Source organism: Rhododendron vialii, chromosome 2a, assembly GCF_030253575.1.
Source record: "Rhododendron vialii isolate Sample 1 chromosome 2a, ASM3025357v1".
Lineage (NCBI taxonomy): Eukaryota > Viridiplantae > Streptophyta > Magnoliopsida > Ericales > Ericaceae > Rhododendron > Rhododendron vialii.
The window spans coordinates 33,328,540-33,345,208 of NC_080558.1; the positions used below are offsets into that span (position 1 = coordinate 33,328,540).

The 16,669-nt window shown below is 38.3% G+C and overlaps 2 protein-coding genes across 2 annotated transcripts; one reads left to right on the top strand and one right to left on the bottom strand.

Annotated features, from left to right (window-relative positions):
• The first annotated feature begins 250 nt into the window (after window positions 1–250).
• LOC131316438 (uncharacterized) lies at window positions 251–1,061 on the top strand. Its single transcript, XM_058345797.1, has 2 exons — window positions 251–715; window positions 823–1,061. Exons 1-2 carry the CDS (start codon window positions 334–336, stop codon window positions 852–854), a joined length of 414 nt encoding a protein of 137 aa, XP_058201780.1. The 5' UTR covers window positions 251–333; the 3' UTR covers window positions 855–1,061.
• Window positions 1,062–11,423: 10,362 nt separating this feature from the next.
• Window positions 11,424–13,337, bottom strand: LOC131316196 (uncharacterized). Its single transcript, XM_058345496.1, has 2 exons — window positions 12,868–13,337; window positions 11,424–12,772 (listed from the first exon to the last, which is right to left on the bottom strand). Exons 1-2 carry the CDS (start codon window positions 13,329–13,331, stop codon window positions 12,118–12,120), a joined length of 1,119 nt encoding a protein of 372 aa, XP_058201479.1. The 5' UTR covers window positions 13,332–13,337; the 3' UTR covers window positions 11,424–12,117.
• Between the last annotated feature and the right edge of the window lie 3,332 nt (window positions 13,338–16,669).

The window sequence follows — 16,669 nt, forward strand, 5'->3', positions numbered from 1 at the left end:
ACATGGTGAGATGTACACCTTGGAGGCCTTCGGAGCCGAGGAGCTAGCCAGGATGGAGGAAGAAGCAGAGCAGTAGATAGGAACCCTAGTTCCTTCCGTTATTTGAATAAAAGTACTTTTGTAAGGTTTATGATGTAATAATGAGCCAGACTCACTTCGTTTTTATAATAAAATATTTTTTTTAACGTACCCAAAATTCGGGGTGTTACAAGTCTCTTGCGGGGATGCTAATGACAAAGCTTACCACCATGAAATATGATGGTAGCCGTGGGATGCATGAGCATGTCCTTGAAATGACAAATTTAATTGGCTGCTCAATTAAAGAATTTAGGAATGAGTGTGGATGAGTTTTTTCTCGTGCAATTTGTTCTGAACTCACTGTCCTTGTCTCCTCAGTATGAGCCATTTCAAATTAATTATAACACTATGAAGGATAAGTGGAATTTAAATGAATTGGCTAGTATGCTTGTTCAAGAGGAGGCAAGACTTAAACAATCAGGACAACATTCGGCTCATCTCACATATCAAGGGGCCAGAAAGAAAGGAATGAAGCCTAAAAAGGTCATAAAGCAAGGACCACCTAAAGTGATTGAGTCTGCTCAAAGTTCTCAGACTCAGAGGAAGGAAAAGTATAGTGATAGATGCCATTTTTGCAAAAAGTCGGGACACTATCAGAAAGACTGTTCAAAACGTAAGGCTTGGTTTGAAAAGAAAGGTATGAATTTGATTTCTGTATGTTTCGAATCAAACCTAACTGAAGTTCCTTCTAATACTTGGTGGCTTGATTCTGGTGCTACTACTCACGTTTCAAATACGATGCAGGGATTCCTTTCAACCCAAACCATAAACCCTAATGCAAACTTCTTATTCATGGGAAATCGAGTCAAAGCTCCAATAGAAGCCGTGGGCACTTATCGTTTATTTCTAGATACTGGTCATCATTTGGATTTACATCAGACTTTTTATGTTCCTTCTGTTTCTAGAAATTTAGTTTCGCTCCCTAAACTTGATTTGGATGGTTACTCATTTCATTTTGAGAATAAAAGTTTTAGTTTATTCAAGTATGCCTCTTTTGTTGGTTCTGGCATACTTTGTGATGGGTTGTATAAATTAAAGCTTGATGGCCAATTCATTGAATCTATTCTTACCCTGCATCATAATGTTGGAACTAAACGTAGTCTAGTTGATGAACATTTCTCAAACTTGTGGCATAAAAGGTTGGGACATTTTTCCAAAGAAAGAATGGAAAGATTAGTAAAAGATGGGATTCTTCCCACTTTAGACTTTACTGATCTTAGTGTATGTGTGGATTGCATTAAGGGAAAGCAAACCAGACATACCAAGAAAGGAGCCACAAGAAGTAATGGGCTACTTGAATTGATCCACACGGATATTTGTGGGCCATTTGACACTCCATCTATAAGTGGAGAGACCTATTTCATCTCCTTTATCGATGATTTTTCACGTTATTGTTATATTTATTTATTGCATGAAAAATCTCAATCAGTGAACACCCTAGAGGTGTTCATTACTGAGGTAGAAAGGCAATTAGAAAGAAAAGTGAAAATCATTAGATCAGATAGGGGTGGGGAATCTTATGGAAGGTATGATGAGTCAGGGCAACGCCCAGGGCCATTTGCTAAACTCCTTGAAAAACATGGCATATGTGCACAATATACTATGCCAGGAATGCCACAGCAGAATGGAGTAGCTGAAAGGCGTAACCGTACATTAATGGATATGGTTAGAAGTATGCTAAGTAATTCAAAAGTACCCTCTACACTATGGATGCATGCTCTTAAGACCGTCGTATACATTTTGAATCGGGTTCCTAATAAGGCAGTTCCAAAGACCCCTTTTGAACTGTGGACAGGAAGGAAACCGAGTTTGAGACACCTGCATGTTTGGGGTTGTCTAGCAGAGGTTAGGATTTATAATCCACATGACAAGAAACTGGATTTTAGAACGATCAGTGGTTATTTTATTGGTTATCCTGAAAAATCCAAAGGGTATAGGTTTTACAGTCTTAATCATAGTACGAGAATCGTAGAAACCAGTAATGCCAGATTCATTGAGAATGGTGAAATCAGTGGGAGTGATGAACCACGTAATGTGATTATTCAAGAAGTAAGGGTACAAGTTCCTTTACCCATAGCTTCACCTAATGTTGTTATTCCTACAGTTGTTGATCAACATGATGTTGTGGAACAACAAACGAATAATCAACCACATAATGAGATTGTTACCAATGAAGAGATTGTAGAACAACCACAAGAAATAGCATTAAGAAGATCTCAAAGAGAAAGGAGATCAGCTATCTCGGATGATTACGTGGTTTATCTGCAAGAATCTGAATTTGACATTGGAACTATTAAGGATCCGGTTTCGTTTTCACAAGCCATGGAAAGTGATAACTCTACTAAATGGATTGAAGCCATGAATGATGAGTTGAAATCAATGGACCAGAATGAAGTCTGGGATCTTATTGAATTGCCAGAAGGTTACAAGAAAGTTGGTTGCAAGTGGGTCTTCAAGACCAAACTTGACTCCAAAGGCAATGTAGAACGATATAAAGCCAGACTTGTGGCCAAAGGTTACACTCAAAAGGGTGGCATTGATTACAAAGAAACTTTCTCTCCTGTGTCTAAGAAAGATTCACTTAGAATTATCATGGCATTAGTGGCTCATTATGATTTAGAGCTACATCAAATGGATGTGAAAACAGTTTTTTTGAATGGGAGTTTAGATGAAGAAGTTTATATGGATCAACCTGAAGATTTCTCAATTAAAGGCAAGGAACACTTGGCTTGCAAACTTAAGAAGTCGATATATGGACTTAAACAAGCTTCTCGACAATGGTATCTTAAGTTCAATGATACCATCACTTCCTTCGGATTTACGAAAAACACTGTTGATCGTTGTATATATCTGAAGGTTAGTGGGAGCAAGTTTATATTTTTGATTTTATATGTCGATGATATTTTGCTTGCCAGCAGTGATCTTGGTTTGTTGCATGAAACCAAGAAGTTTCTCTCTAAGAACTTTGAAATGAAGGATATGGGTGAGGCATCCTACGTGATTGGAATTGAAATATTTCGGGATATATCACGCGGATTGTTAGGGTTGTCTCAGAAAGCATATATTGAAAGAGTTCTAGAGAGATTCAATATGAGTAAGTGTTCACCTACTGATGCCCCTATTCAAAAAAGGGATAAGTTCAGTCTTATGCAATGCCTGCAGAATGAATTGGAACGTAATAAAATGAAAGCTATTCCTTATGCATCAGCAGTTGGGAGTTTGTTGTATGCACAAACCTGCACCAGACCGGATATCAGTTTTGCTATTGGTATGTTGGGTAGATACCAAAGCAATCCCGGAATGGATCATTGGACAGCTGCAAAGAAAGTAATGAGATACTTGCAAGGAACGAAGAGTTACATGCTCACATTTAGAAGGTCTGATAATCTTGAGGTGATTGGCTACTCAGACTCAGACTTTGCTGGATGCGTTGATAGTAGAAAGTCCACTTTTGGTTTTTTGTTCTTGTTGGCTGGTGGAGCAATATCGTGGAAAAGTGCGAAACAAATTATCACTGCTACATCTACTATGGAAGTTGAATTCGTGGCGTGCTTTAAGGCCACAGTTCATGGATTGTGGTTGCAGAACATTATCTCAGGACTTGGAGTTGTCGACTCTATTGTCAAGCCGCTGAGAGTTTATTGCGATAATTCCGCAGCAATATTTTTCTCCAAGAACGACAAGTATTCTAATGGTGCTAAACACATAGAATTGAAATACTTTGTAGTTAAGGAAGAGGTTCAGAAACAAAATGTGTCAATCGAGCACATAAGCACACAGCTTATGATAGCAGATCCATTAACTAAGAGGTTACCACCAAGAATTTTTAAGGAACATGCCAATAGGATGGGTCTTGAGCGTAACCTATAACAGTTTATTTATATTTTTGGATTGCATTATGATGGTTATGTTATGTTGGACGCTTTTGATATCAAATTAATGTGTTTCTGCCATTTATTTCCTGTTCTAATGGTACGTACATGTATGAGAATGAATTAACGAGTACAGGAATAGTCTTTTGTAAAAGACATGATCGTTGAACCTTTTGAATATACTCCTCGCTAACTAACTGTGTTAGGCAGTTCTCCAGTGTTATAGTACATGGAAGGGACTATGTTGTATATTAAATATAGAACCGCCATGACTTGCATTAGTGAGCTGTTTAATAATGGTATTATGACAGTGACCAAATTATGATAGGGTTTGATATGGTTTAATGCGCGCCTAAAGTTAATTTCGTTGAATTGTGATATAAGTATCATATGGGCCAAGTGGGAGAATGTAAGAATATTTCCGTTATTGGCCCACATTACGCAATCAGAACATATGGTAATTATATATTGACGAGATTATGAGCCGTATTTTTTCCCCTAAGAAATTATGTGATTGGTCAAATTGATGGAGTTGTTTTCTAAAATCTTACTTTGATGGAAAGTAGAATAAATGCTTTATTAGGAAACAGGTCCTCTCTCTGCCTATAAAAGGGCATACAGTCCACCATCATATTTACGTTACTATATTGCTAGAAAGAGGGTCAAGAGAGAGAAACCTTTTTCGTTAGGGTTTTACAAGTATTATCGCTAAAGTTCTCGGATCAATAAAGTTCACATGGATTCAGGTACGCTTTCTCGTATGTTTAATTTCCGCCTTATGTTATGATTGTGAGAACATGATAGTTCTAGATCTTGGATAGACTGGGCTTGTTAATTATTTAACGGCATGATAGATTATTTTACAAAATTCTCTACTAAAATTGATTTTTTTTTATTATGGACCTCGTGGATTTCATTTTTTAATCATAGCCCTTAGATGGATAACTAAAATATAAAGAGACAAGTTTTGATTGTCTAATTTTGGTTATGCCATTAGAGATAACCTTAGACCAATAATTTTACCATACTGTTGGACCAATAATTCTACTGCCACAAACGAATTCATCATCGATTACACAGAACTGTCTACCTGGCATCTCTATGTCAGCTAAGACCCACCCTTTTAACTTAATAATAATGCTACAACCACACATAAACTCTCTCACATGAGAGAGCTTGAGAGTTTTGTGTGTTTAGGTATGAAAATGTTTGTGAGAGAGTTTGTGTGTTTGGTGTTCATGGTTCTAGACTTATTGTTAACTTAAATTTGTACAAAACATAAAAGAAAAATAAATGTGTAAACATCGCTCACCCCTATTTTTACTATCTCGTATAAGTAAGAATATCAGTGCCTATCATGTTGATTTGCAAGTGCATAGCCTAGCGATGAGGCATGCCATTTCTGGACTAGAATGGTCCCCTTTTCAGTTGACGGTCCGAAAGTGGGTCTCAGTAACTCTAATTTGGGCTGAAAAGACAACATATACTTTAAGACATCTACACCAAGATCGGCACCGTTAGATGTGCTTATTCTATCATTCTAAGGTGGTTTGCCAAGTCTCGTCATAGTCCGTTGATGTTTCACCATTGGATCATCACTGAGTCTTTATTAGCTATTAGTAAAACGCCCGATTTGCCCCCAGGAACTCTTAAGTGGGCAAAATCATCTCTGAACCATTTCAAACATCACATATGGTGATATCATGGTATTCTAAGAATCTAAGATCTCTGGTCAAGTTTCGTGCGAAACGAATTATTTCTACGCATATGGAACTTTTCAGAAAAGACAATATTTTGTTCTCGAACCCCGGGACCAAAGTTTCTTGATCCAAACTGTCTAATAGCTCGTTCTTATGAATTTGAAGCTCTCTGCAAATTAAATCTTAGGTCATTTGGAGCTTGTTTGGTCTTCCGATCGCGTGTATGCCAGAAGATGCAAAAGAACCGAGCGATCCTCTTTCTTATCAATCTCAGCGTAATCTTAAAAAACGGACGTCGCCGCAACGTTCAGAATGCCTCCAAACCTTAAGACAGTCACCTTGATCGGATTTGAATCAAACTTTTCCCCACACGAACGCGCGAAACAGTGCACTGTTGAATCGATTGGAGCAAACCGGGATGATTGGCCACGAGAGGGCCACATCAACCCCTAAGGGGAGCCTCCCCCAAGAATCCTGACCCCCTATTTTCCAAGACCTCCTTAGTTTTGACCCCTTCACATTCCATTGAGTTTTTTTGGATGTTGTGACTTGTTTTACGAAGCCTTGGAAGGTTTTTTTCTTTCTTCAGCTCCCAGAGCCTTGGAATTGCGGCGAAGCCCTACCCAAGTAAAAAACCTGGGCTATAATTGCCTTGATCTAGGAGAAATCAGGTCCCAGACCAAGGGATCGACTTTTTAGCATCGTGTAGGAGCGCTGCTGAAATTTCACAGTCACCTCCTCGATTTTCAAGGTCCTGTGGAAGCTTTGCCCAAAATTTCGTAGAAATTTCCCGATTCTCAAAGTCCTGCGAAAGCTTTGCTAATTTTCCAGTAGAAATTTTTTGATTCTCAAAGTCCTGCGGAAGCACTGCTGAAATTCCGCTAAAAGATGCCTGATCATTCGAAATACCACATAAATGCTGCCTGATTCCTGCCAATACTTTATCTCTCCAGCATTGCCGAAACTCTATTCTTGGGTTACTACCGAGAGTCTGTAAGTAACTTTCAGTTTTCGTCTTTTACTTCAATTATTTACTTTGTGGCTATAGAATAGATAGGTAATCGAATAGAAGAAATCCACATTCCTGCACGGTAGTCGAGCACACCCTTCGGGCCTGGTTGTGGTCTACCTATGTGGAGTGTGCCAAGTGTCAGATTAACGAAAGACTAAGAGAAGAAAGGTAGGAACTACGCCTGACCTGACTTCTCCTTCGCCCGAAGATACGTAGACAACTCGATAACGGCTCGGTCAGAACCTATCCACCCCTTTTTACAGTAGGAACCACGCCTGACTTGATTTCTCCTTCACCTGGAGACATGTAGGCAGCCAAATAATGGCTCAGTGAGAATCCATCCCACCCTCACTTCACTTTACCATTTTACCCCCCAAAGGTTTGAACTACACCTGACCTGACTTTTCCTTTGCCTCGGAATACGTAGGCAGCCCGATGTGGGCCTTAGTCAGAATATCTCTAAAACTTTATTTCTCATCAGTTATTATATTAGTTGATGTGTGGACCCTGTATCTAAAAATGACAAAAAGACAATAAAACACTTCTCCCCAAGCAAATATGTTGAAATTATCCTTTTACCCTTTGTAGGGTTATATCTAAAAAACTATCTTTCAAAAAGACGGTAATTACCACTTTCCCTAACAGAGTTGTTATTATCCCATTTTACCCATATACCCTTCTCAGGTCTTGGTTGACTTTTTTCGGGTTTCGGGTTGACTTTTTTCGAAAAATCACAAAAATGAGAATAAAATCCAATGAGGGAGGCCTCGTTGCCTGATTTACCTTTCTACCCTTCCAAGTCCCATTTGACTTTTTTAGGCCTCAGGTTGACTTTTTCTAGAAAATCACAAAAAGAGTAATAAAATCCAACAAGGGCGGCCTCGTTTCACGAGCTCGATTGATTTTCCCGAGCTCTGTGATAAGCACCCAACAATGTAGATTTTTGGTGCTTAAGTCCTTGGTTATGTCATCTTTATGCTTATAAAGTTTGTATTTTATTCGATATTGCACGTAAGATGTGTTTTTAGTGTTTTCAGGTAAATCGTGTGAATAAAGCTAGTTTGAACACCAAAGAATGCTCTGGGTGCAACCAAGAACCCAAGACCACATGCCACCCCATGGTGGTGCCCAAAAAGTCATGAAAAGATGGTTTGGAGGTTGCTCCGGACACCCAAGGGTCAAGGAAATTGAAGGAGATGTGAGGATTTTACCAAAGAAACTCATCTTCCGACCAGTTGAGGGTAGAATTGTCATATCCTTTGATGTACAAACTATTTTTTATCCAAACCACTTGGGTTAGAAAGTAGACTCAACAAGCTTTCCAACGGTCTAAAGAACACTAAATCCAAGTTCGGGAGTGTCCGGAGCGATCCTACAAAGTTCAGCCAAAATTTGCCTTAACACCGTGGTATCGATATAGCCAAAAAAATTGTATCGATACACTTAGCTTAACTTTTGGATAGAAGCTTAGTTAAAGCTTAGCTGCTCAATATCGATACCCCCTTTCTTTTGTATTAATACCACGAGCCTACGGATAACTTTTTGCTATTTTTCAACCTTCCATGTATGAAAAGTTTTCATTAGTAGTATGTTTTGGGGATATTTTGTAGAGAGAGAAGCAAATGTCTATATATAGCTCTCTCCCTCACAAATAGCAAGGATGGCCATTAGTTAGCTTTAGGCCTAAGTTTCTTTCTTGCTTTTTAGGAACTCCATTGTTGTTGCTCAAGTTTTCAAGCTTAATTTCCTTAAGAACTCAAGTAAGTTTAGTTTGTATGTTAATTTCTTGTTTGTTAATGTTGTAGCTACAGACTAGATCCTTCTTAATATCAAGTTAGCTTTCATTTCTATCGGTTGAATATTATGTCTCAATTTCCTAGCATGTTTTATTATTGTTTAACGGTTGAGTAGTCTTCTAGGCTAGGTTATGGGGTGATCTCTCTCCCATGGCTTAGTTATTTTAATGGTTTTTCTATGACTTGATCATGGCCTTAGTAAGGAAAAGGCTTAATCTCTTCTTTTCGGCCAAACCAAAGAGCTGTTACCCTTTTTGATCGTGTGTCGGCCGGAGTTTTAACCTTCGTCTTGCACAATCGGTGCTTAGAGCTTTTAACGCTCTCGACGTTCGAATTCAATATTTGCTAACTGAGATTAAGCTATTTCCAAACTAATACCATGATTATGCTCAACTTTTAACGTTGTTAAGATTGTCTATGTCTTGGCTTGGAGTTGTTAGAAAGAAACGGTTAAATCAGCTAAGTCATCGGACGGTTTGATCTCTTGGACCTTGCCGCCTTTTTTATCAAGTTTAAAACCACTTTTCTAGTCTTTTCATTAGAGTATTTCCACTTTCAAAGTAAAACCGACAGTTGGTCGTCTAAGCGCCGTAAACCTCATGTGAAGCTTACAATTCGAACAAGCTATATTTGATTCCCTGTGGTACGATCTTGGTCTTACCAAGTTATTCTGCACAAACGACTAGAAGCCCTATGCTTCGTGCTAGACATCCAGGAGTACTATCTTCCATTGTAAGCACTCTGGGTTGACTTTTTTCCAAAAAATCATAAAAGAATGCTAAAATCCAGCGGCGGTAAATCCATCACCCAAATTACCTTTTTACTCTTTCCGGGCTCCGGTCAACTTTTTCTGGGCCCTGGGTCAACTTTTTTACAAATTTTTACCAAGTTAATGTACTAACCCAACTAAGCTATTTTTACCTCCCGATCATCGTTTTACCCCTCTCGGCCCCCAGTTGACTTTTTACCAAAACTTCTCCAAAACAATGTTTTATCCCCATGGAGTTGTTTTTACTGCCAAAATACCTTTTTACCCCTCCCGATCCCAGTTGACTTTTTTCGCCTAATTGACTTTTTCCAACTTTTCGTCGTAAACTTGTTTTTAAACTGAATAAACTTTTTCTGGGCTTGCGATAAGCCCCTTTCACACCCAACGGTCAGCAAAGGACCGTCCCCTTTATACTCAGACCTCGAACTACGTAGACCTAATTTCTCCCGCTCTAGAGATACGTAGGTAGCCTTTCAACCAGGCTCGATCCACCTTTCTCCTTCTTTAAATTGGTCATTTCCTAATAAGTATGAGCATGAATAAATATGTGAAATAACAAACATAATGACCATCTATTTCATCTTTATCCAAAAACAACTCATTTTTATTGCATATTTGAAAAAGCGAGTACCGCAAGGGTGAGGCAGGGTGCTCCGGCTTCTCTACACATAATAATGTTTAAAAAAGCGAGTACCGCAGACTTAAAGCCTTTCCTAAAAAGTAAAACGGAGTTACTCTTTTCTAAAAATCGTGTTGTCGGGCTCGTGGAACCCTTTTTCTAAAATACTTGAAATATTCTTCGGATATTCAAGAGGTGACCTGGCACACCTAAACTCTATGCCCGGTGGCGACTCTAAGTTATTTTTCTAAACCCGTTTTGTAGCCCGAACTATGGTCAGACCTGATTTTCCTTTCCTCGGAAGTACGTAGGCAACTTGATGAAAACTCGGTCCCATTTTCTAAAAATCAAACTATTTTTCAAAATATTCCAACGCTTTTTATGGAGCACAAAATTCCTTCTTTTCCTTAAAAAATCACGTCGCAATCCATAGAAAATGGATCACTTAATACTCCCGAATTCCCGCCTTCCCTTTCGTCCCTGAGGGGGGAGAGATTTCCCAGTCGAGGATAAAATCTTGAGTGCGACAAAACGAAAACAAAAAAGCGGGAAGATTGTGAATTTCTCCCTCTATGTTTGTTTGCTCAAGGCCTCATCGACAATAGAGCCCACCTACACCTTTCTCATCTTCCTCAGCACTCTACTATTGATTGTTACCGACTATCTCCAGCAGAGAGCTGTTAATCAACCCCCCCCCCCCCCCCCCGGTGTCGGGGGGGGGGGGGGGTTCTGACACCGGGCACGGGGAATTCCTAGTTTTACACCCATCCATTTGCTCTCTCTCTCTCTCACCCATTTCTCTATCTCACTTATTTTATTTTTGTATAAAATTGTAAATATTAATAACTTTTTTTCACCTATTTTTTTTTAATAAATTTTATATTTTTGAAATCTACTCAACGAAACCTATCGAACGAGCTTAATATTGATGGTGAAATAATGTAAAATGGAAAAACTATATTTTTGTGATAGTTTAAACTATCTAAAAAGGTTGAAAAATTAAGTTTTTCAAATTTCAATCCGTTTGAATCGGTGGAAAGATTTTAATTTTTTGATCATTTTATCTTAAATGGTCATAATTAAATTTTGACTATAGGGCTCTCGTTGATTAACCCTAAGAAAGTCGTAGAATTAAATATCTCTTAGGGTTAATCAACGAGAGTTCTAGAGTCAAAATTTAATTATGACAATTTAGGATAAAATGATCAGAAAAATAAAATCTTTCCACCGGTTCAAACGGATTGAAATTTGGAGCATTTAATTTTTTAACCATACTTTTTAATATATAAACTGTTCGAAGAGGTTAAAATCACGTATTTTTTTAAATAAATTTTATATATTTGAAATCTACTCAACGAAACCTACGAACAAGTCTAATATTGAATATGAAATAATGTGTTTAAATTAAATAATTTTTTTGGGCCCAATATATTAACTATTTGTTTTTATTTTTTTATTCGTCATTTTTTTAAAACTTCTATATTTGAGTTTTCAAGTAAATTATGTATGTTGAATCCACTTAAATTTACTTTATATTTCCGTGAATAGTCATAAATGCAAACTAAAATCAAACTTCATTTAATTACAATTGAGTATATAGAACCAATACATGAACATAAATAAATACACAAATTTAGTCAATATTTCCACCAAATTGTGGTCGTTGTCCCGGTGGATCTATTTGCATTACTTCGTACCACAATTGGAGGCGTGCTTCATAAGGATGAGCCCATCCATGTGCTTCATTTGATGCATGTGGCCTCCACCATATGATGATGGGTGGTACAGGGTAATGACGGTATGGGAAAACTTGCACGAAGTGATTGCCATTAACACGGCCAATAGCTATATGTGTGCGCGCTGCGAATGGAACTGGATGGGAGCTCAACGGCAAGTGAGTGAAACAACTCGAAGCAATCATATCGAATGTATGCAGTACAACGTTGTACGTTGATGCGATAACAAGTCCCAATGATATAGAATCCATCCAATGATCCTCTGGTGCCGATGGCTGAAAGCAATGAAGTCTTTATAGCACCTGGGATACATAATTACGTTCTGGATAAAGCTGATCGTACATGACCCGATTTTGTTCAATCTTTGGATAAGGTCATGTCGTACTTGAGCCCATTCATCTTCAGAACCATAGAGTTGCGCAGCTAACGCCCTGAAGCCACAATGACCGTCGGGTTGAACGTCAACACAGTGGGAAATATAACGCTGATACTGCTGAGGAAATTTCTCAACGAGGTGATCCCTCCCATTGCTCTTTCACGATGTTGGAATACGTGAGGCCCGAGATTCTGAAGTGGATACTGTAAAGGATGGTATGTGACCTCTATTCTGCTCATCTCTGCCTGTAGGTCGACCCCTGTGTTCTGTGTTGTATGCTGGGGGTGGAACTGTGCAACGAGATGGATCCGCCATATCGAGAAACCTGTCCATCATAGACTCTCGACTGTTGGAATCCATTTCATTTAATCTTTCAATAAGCTGAGCTGCCCTATCGGATCGTGCTCCCTCGTTAGTATGCCTCTGGGCGTGCATGTACAACGTACTCCAATGAGGGTGGATAGAGCTTAGCGGAATTGGCCTGTCCACAGAACGGTAAAGTGCAATATCGTGAAAGCATGGCAATCCGTGTGTCCTTTTGATCTTACAAAAGCAAAGGCCGGCTTCATTATCAGTGCGTTGTTCCTGCTTATGGATCAAGTCCATTGCCTGTAATGAAATGCGACCTCTAATTTCACTATAAATGCCTTCATGTAGATGTATGTGTCGTGGAATGTTGAGAGATTTCTGGAACGACCCCTGAATATCCCCGAACTGACTGGTCAACATCTTTTCTATTTTCTGAAAAGATGTTTGAAGCGAGGACATGGTATCTTCCAAGTATTGTTTGAGCCTCGCATGTGCAGACTCCGCCCTGCAATTTAATAATACACTGTGTTAAATAGGAAAGTTACATAATGTATTCTTTAGTGCAAAATAGTAAACATACAATGACTATGGGATAGTTACCTTTGGCTTGAATTGCTCCCGAGGTGCATAAACTGGTTTATATATGCTGCAACAAATCGCTCTTTGTAAGGACCCAACCATGTATCCCAAAGGTATTGTATGGCATTAGAGTATTGCTCAAAGTTTCCGCACATGGCATTCCACCTCTGCTGCAAAGACATCAGTGTCGATGAATGAATAAGCAATTGCCATGCCTCGGAAAACTCGTCACACCTCGTACCAAGCATAGGGCTACACTTCTTCATTACACACTGGTTTATGTGCCAAATACAAAGGATGTGTTGTGCCAAGGGGAAAAATATTTCAATGGCGCCAAGAAGTGCCAGATCCCTATCTAAAACAACCACTGATGGCAACGCTGCCCCTTTTTCAACCATCCATCTCTTTAAAGTATCCAATGCCCATATCAGTCGCTCTTTTGTCTCATTATTCAAATATGCAAACATAAGAGAGTAAGTTTTCATTGTGGATGTGATACCCACAACTTTCAAGAGGGGAATTCGATACTCATTACTCTTATACGTCGCATCAATAATCAACACAAACGGAAAATTGACAGATAGCTCTAGGCTTCGAGGATGAATCCAAAGAATATTTGTGATTTCGTTGGTGTGTTCATTTGTAAGATAGTTGTAAATGTAATTTTTCTCGTTTAATTCATTCAAGATGTACCCAATAGGAGATAGACCCCCCAGTTGCTCTTTCTTATACTGTGCCTTCACATTGTAAATACTCATGATTCCTGTACTAATTGACGAGTCTTGTTGTCTCAGCAAATTAAGAATTTCTCGAGGCGCGGTGCTGCTAGACATGTCACGAACTAATTGCTGCTGGATTGGGGTCAACCTTGACGGGTACTCATGTCCCTCAAAACTTTCCGCTGGTTCATGGTTATGAAAACCTTTAACAATCTTCAAACTCCACATGACACCGTCTGGAGGTTGTGGTACACCTCGCAGCTTAAATGGGAAATCACATTTTTTAGTTCCAGTAATCCTTTGCATTGAATGCCCTTCCAGTGGCGGTCTGTACAATCCTCCCCTTTCACAAATAAGAATGCACTTCGGCATCTTGTTGCCCTTTATACTAGCAGATTTACTTATGACAATCACAAAACCATTTTCTTTACCAATTCTCCGCACCTAATCTACCATGACAGCTCTAGTTTCAAATATCTATAACAAAAAAAATGAATACGTATAAGCACAATGTAATATTCCTCTTTGAATTGTCTTAATAAGGGGATTCAGAAAAGTAAAATTTTATGATTAAAACTCAATTTTTTTATTGAACATGAAGCAATTGGAGGCTAAAAAAAACTTTAAAAATCAGGTTTTTATTTTTTTTTTTCCATTTCCAACCAGTAACATAACTTCAACAAGAAATCTAAAAAGTAAAAATTTACAATCGAAACCTAATTTTTTTTAAATAAATACAAAAATAAGCCAAGAAGCCAATTTTTTCATCTTTATTAAAAAAATAGGTTTAGATCATAATTTTTTTTCCTTTTTGATTCCTCTCATCAAGTCGAACCAATAAGTTTATGGAGGCCAATCTCGGCCGTCCAAAAGTGTTTTGGGCGATTCAGATTAAAGACAAACTGTTAACGGTAAAAAATAGTTATTACTGGTAATAGTTTCAAAATGCATCTCAATCGTTGATTGCTGAAACGGACAGACGAGATTGCGCGGATAAGTTTCTCTCATTTTAATAACATTGACTGAAAATTTGAGTTGCTTCGTTGGTGTTATCAATAATTGGATATGACGTCGTATTTTAAATAGTAGAGACAAAATCGTATTTTTAGTTGAACCCAGGTATATCGGGCTTTGGTTCATTTTTGTGTAGGGATGGGTATTTTAATTCTAACCCAAATTGAACCCATTTTCAACCCACCTAAATTCATGTAAATATGGGTTAATATGGGTTCAACCCATATCAACCCATTATACAATATGGGCGGGTTGGGTTGGGTTATAAATGGGCGAATTTGCACGGGTTCAAATATATGGATTGAGATTGCCACCTCTAAATAATATTATATGGAGTAAAGGTGTATTTGCCGTTTGAGAAACACACAAAAAAAAGGAAAGAAAACAGAGGTGGCATTATGCATGGGTGTGTATAGGTGGCAAAATGTGGATTTTTATAAGGGAAGTGAGGTGTTTTAATGTGGCTGTTTGGAAAGTTTCTCTTTCATTTACTCACTATGGTGTACTGCAAAAACATCCTACCAACATTTCCGCCAGGAAAAGTTTGATTTGATCAAACTGAAGTTAAAGTTCTTGTCCGTCAAAAGAATTATTTGATTATTAACTATGAAGTAACTGAAGGACCATCTTATTTTTCTCTGACAGATGCTTGACGTGTCAAGTTGTAAAAATGTTAGTCATGTGGGCTTGTCTTCTCTCACAAGCGGTAATGGACGTCTGCAGTAACTTATACTAGCATATGGCTCTCCTGTAAGTCCTTTAAACTCTTTTACCTTCAGAAGTTAAAAAAAATTCCTTGGATTTTTTCTTTTCTTTTTCCATATCTCTGAACTTCACATGGTACGTAGGGAAGATAGAAAAAATTAAATTTTCTACGTTTTTTGTTGTGCTACAAAAAAAGTACAACATTAACAAAAATAAGTAAAATATATGTATAATAACAACAGTAATAACTAACCTGGTCAGTCGTAAATTCGGCTGTGTAATCACGCCCAACGTAGGAGCTGCTCTCTCCACAAGGAACATCATTCGCAATATCGTTCCCAACTATCCGAAAATAAAAAATTGTACCGATCCATAATGTTCTTTTATGAATTACGAAAATGAAATGAAAGTTGAGGAAAATTATGAGGATGTGATTACTCAAAAATTGCTCTCAATCATCAGATTATATAGCCAACTCAATGCTCTGCAAGTTGAGTTGATAAGGTGCTCTACTCAATGCTCTGCAAGTTTCTACATCTCTATTTTTGCAGGTGCCCAACCATAGGCAAATGATAAGGTGCTCATCTCTAAATTTTTTTCCCTGCAGGATAACTGATTACTCCAAGGCAAGTGATGCATAGTCATCAAACCCCAATTCACCTATGTGCTCCACGTCCAAAACTCTTCAAGGCTCACATGCACACAAAACCACCACATGCACTACAAGGCACCGATTGCCTCTCTTTTTTCTTTTCTTTTTTTTTCGTTTCAACCGGGAGAAAGATTTTAATTTTTTGATCAAGAAACTTTTTTTCTTTCCACCGGTTCAAACGGATTGAAATTTGGAACACATTTTTCAACCTCGTTAGACAGTTTAATATTTTTCCGTTTTACATTATTTCACCATCAATATTAGGCTCGTTTGATAGGTTTTGTTGAGTAGATTTCAAAAATATATAATTTATTTTAAAAAATACGTGAAAAAAAATTATTAACATTTAAAATTTTATAAAAAAATCAAAAGAGAGAGAGACTGTTGGGAGAGAGAGAGAGAACATTGGTTGGGGGGGGGGGTTGTTAATTGGGGAAAGTGGTGGCCGCGTCGGGGGGCCTGACACGGGGGCGATTAGGGGGTTGTTAATTGGGGAAAGTGGTGGCCGCGTCGGGGGGCCTGACACGGGGGCGATTAGTAATCTACTCTCCAGGACTCTCATTGTCTCTCTCCCTCGCTATCTGTGAAATCAAAACCCTATCCTCTATAACGAGTTGGTGTAATTTTTGCCAAAATATTGATAAAATTAGTCTTTTCTCTCTCTCTCTCTCTCTCTCTCTCTCTCTCTCTCTCTCTAAACAAGATGAAACTGTAAAATGTTGGCATGCATCAC

What these genes read in the sequence shown, in the direction of transcription:
- LOC131316438 (XM_058345797.1), top strand. Translation starts at nt 334, where the DNA reads ATGAGTGTGGATGAGTTTTTTCTCGTGCAATTTGTTCTGAACTCACTG. An exon ending in GGCTTGGTTTGAAAAGAAAG is followed by an intron (nt 716 to 822) that starts GTATGAATTTGA and finishes AATACGATGCAG; the next exon opens with GGATTCCTTTCAACCCAAAC.
- LOC131316196 (XM_058345496.1), bottom strand. Translation starts at nt 13,331, where the DNA reads ATGAAAACTTACTCTCTTATGTTTGCATATTTGAATAATGAGACAAAA. An exon ending in GGGAGCAATTCAAGCCAAAG is followed by an intron (nt 12,773 to 12,867) that starts GTAACTATCCCA and finishes ATTAAATTGCAG; the next exon opens with GGCGGAGTCTGCACATGCGA.